Source organism: Octopus bimaculoides, chromosome 19 (genome assembly GCF_001194135.2).
Source record: "Octopus bimaculoides isolate UCB-OBI-ISO-001 chromosome 19, ASM119413v2, whole genome shotgun sequence".
Classification (NCBI taxonomy): Eukaryota; Metazoa; Mollusca; class Cephalopoda; order Octopoda; family Octopodidae; genus Octopus; species Octopus bimaculoides.
Window position 1 is genome coordinate 46,949,848 of NC_068999.1, and position 1,898 is coordinate 46,951,745.

Genomic DNA, 1,898 nt, shown 5'->3' on the forward strand with positions numbered 1-1,898 from the left:
GCTTGTTGTGTGTGTGTGTATGTGTGTGTGTGTGTGTGTGCATGTGTGTGTGTATGTGTGTGTGGTGTGTATGTGCATGTGTGTGCATGCATGTGTGTGTGCATATGCGTGTGTGTGCATGCATGTGTGTGTGCATATGCGTGTGTGTGCATGCATGTGTGTGTGCATGTGTGTTTCCGCATGCATGTGTGTGTGTGTATGTGCGTGTGTACGTGCATGTGTGTGCATGCATGTATGTGTGTGTGTGTGTGTGTGCTAGCGTGTGCGTGCTAGTGTGTGTGTGTGTGTGCTAGCGTGTGTGTGCTAGTGTGTGTGTGTGTAAGTATATGTATATACATATGCATGCATAAAAATGTATGTGTATGCATATATATATATTTGTGTGTGTGTATATATACATACATATATATATATATATATATATATATATATATATATATATATATATATATATATCATCATCATCATCCAACACCTTTAAATCCGGGTTTTGTCCCCGTTAACAGGGGCAACCGGATCTACTTCAATGTCATAGCATATATATAATTTATGTAAATGTGTGTATGTGTATGTATATATATATATATATATATATATATACTTTAATATTTTATAAGGTTTAAGCTCATAAACAATCGGTGTGTAATGATTAAAGAAAATAGTCTAATATTGATATATGTGGTACTACACTCTTGGAGGTCAACTACACTCTCAGAGTGGTTGGCGTTAGGAAGGACATCCAGCTGTAGAAACACTGCCAGATCAGATTGGAGCCTGGTGCAGCCTCCTGGCTTCTCAGACCCTAGTTGAACTGTTCAACACATGCCAGCATGGAAAACGGACGTTAAATGATGATGATGATGATGATGTTTGTGTGAGTATTTGTGTGTGTCGAAACCACAATGATATCTGTGGGGCAGCTGATGATGGAGGTATGTTGGATTGTTGGTATGACTGTTTTTGTTTTTGTGGAATAGTATTATAACACATCCTTTTGATATATATATATATATATATATATATATATATATATATATATATATATATATATGAATATGTATGTATATATAATCTGTGTTCTCTGTCTAATTATTTAGTCTCTAGTACCATATTAAATGTAATTGTATGTATTTTCCTTTTTGTAGCAGTAATGAAATTAACAGACTCTTTTCTCCTTCCCTTTGTTTTTCATTCTGACTTTTCCAGAGTTATGGTGGATTGAGGGGAGCAGTGTGTTTCTCTTTGGTAATGATGCTAAACGAAGTGGACATTCCATCGAAGAAGTTATTTGTGACCACAACACTAGCAATTATTATATTTACAGTCATGGTCCAGGTAAATCGTAATGTATTTATTGAAATGTTGATACAGGTAGTTCAGGTATTTGTTTGTGTTTGTATGTGTCTGTGTGTTCAAATGTCACCAAGGTCAACTTTGCCTTTAATCCTTTAAGTAGCATCTGAGCACCGGGGTTGATACAATCAACCTACCCCCTACTCAGAAATTGCTGGCCTTGTGTCAAAACTTGAAACCAATATTTTATTTGAATGTAATTATGTAATTAATAATTTTAATTAAACATTTCTTTCCAGGGTTTGACCGTGAAACCATTTGTGAAATTGTTTAAAATTACATTACAAGCCCACCAAAACCTAAACTGTTTGGTCTACCTAACTAAAAACGTAAGTAACACCAGTAAAATATCCACATGCTTTACAATATCTCAGTAGGGCCTCAACAATCAGGCGGAATGTGAGACAGTTGTCGTTTAACAAGACGAGGCAATCATCATATACATAAGTATGTGTATGTAGGTTTGTTTGTATGTATGTATGTAGATAGATTCATACATACATACATACATACGTAGATAGATAGATAGATACATACATACATAC

The 1,898-nt window shown here is 35.0% G+C and overlaps 1 protein-coding gene across 3 annotated transcripts in view; it reads left to right on the forward strand.

Annotated features, from left to right (window-relative positions):
* LOC106879785 (sodium/hydrogen exchanger 1) overlaps nt 1-1,898 on the forward strand; it is a 46,066-nt gene that overhangs the window by 16,799 nt on the left and 27,369 nt on the right. For all 3 annotated transcript variants that reach the window (XM_052974686.1, XM_052974687.1, XM_052974688.1), the window contains 2 exons: nt 1,207-1,335; nt 1,593-1,682. In XM_052974686.1, the coding sequence (XP_052830646.1) occupies nt 1,207-1,335; nt 1,593-1,682 (219 nt within the window). The remainder of the gene's footprint in view (nt 1-1,206; nt 1,336-1,592; nt 1,683-1,898) is intronic.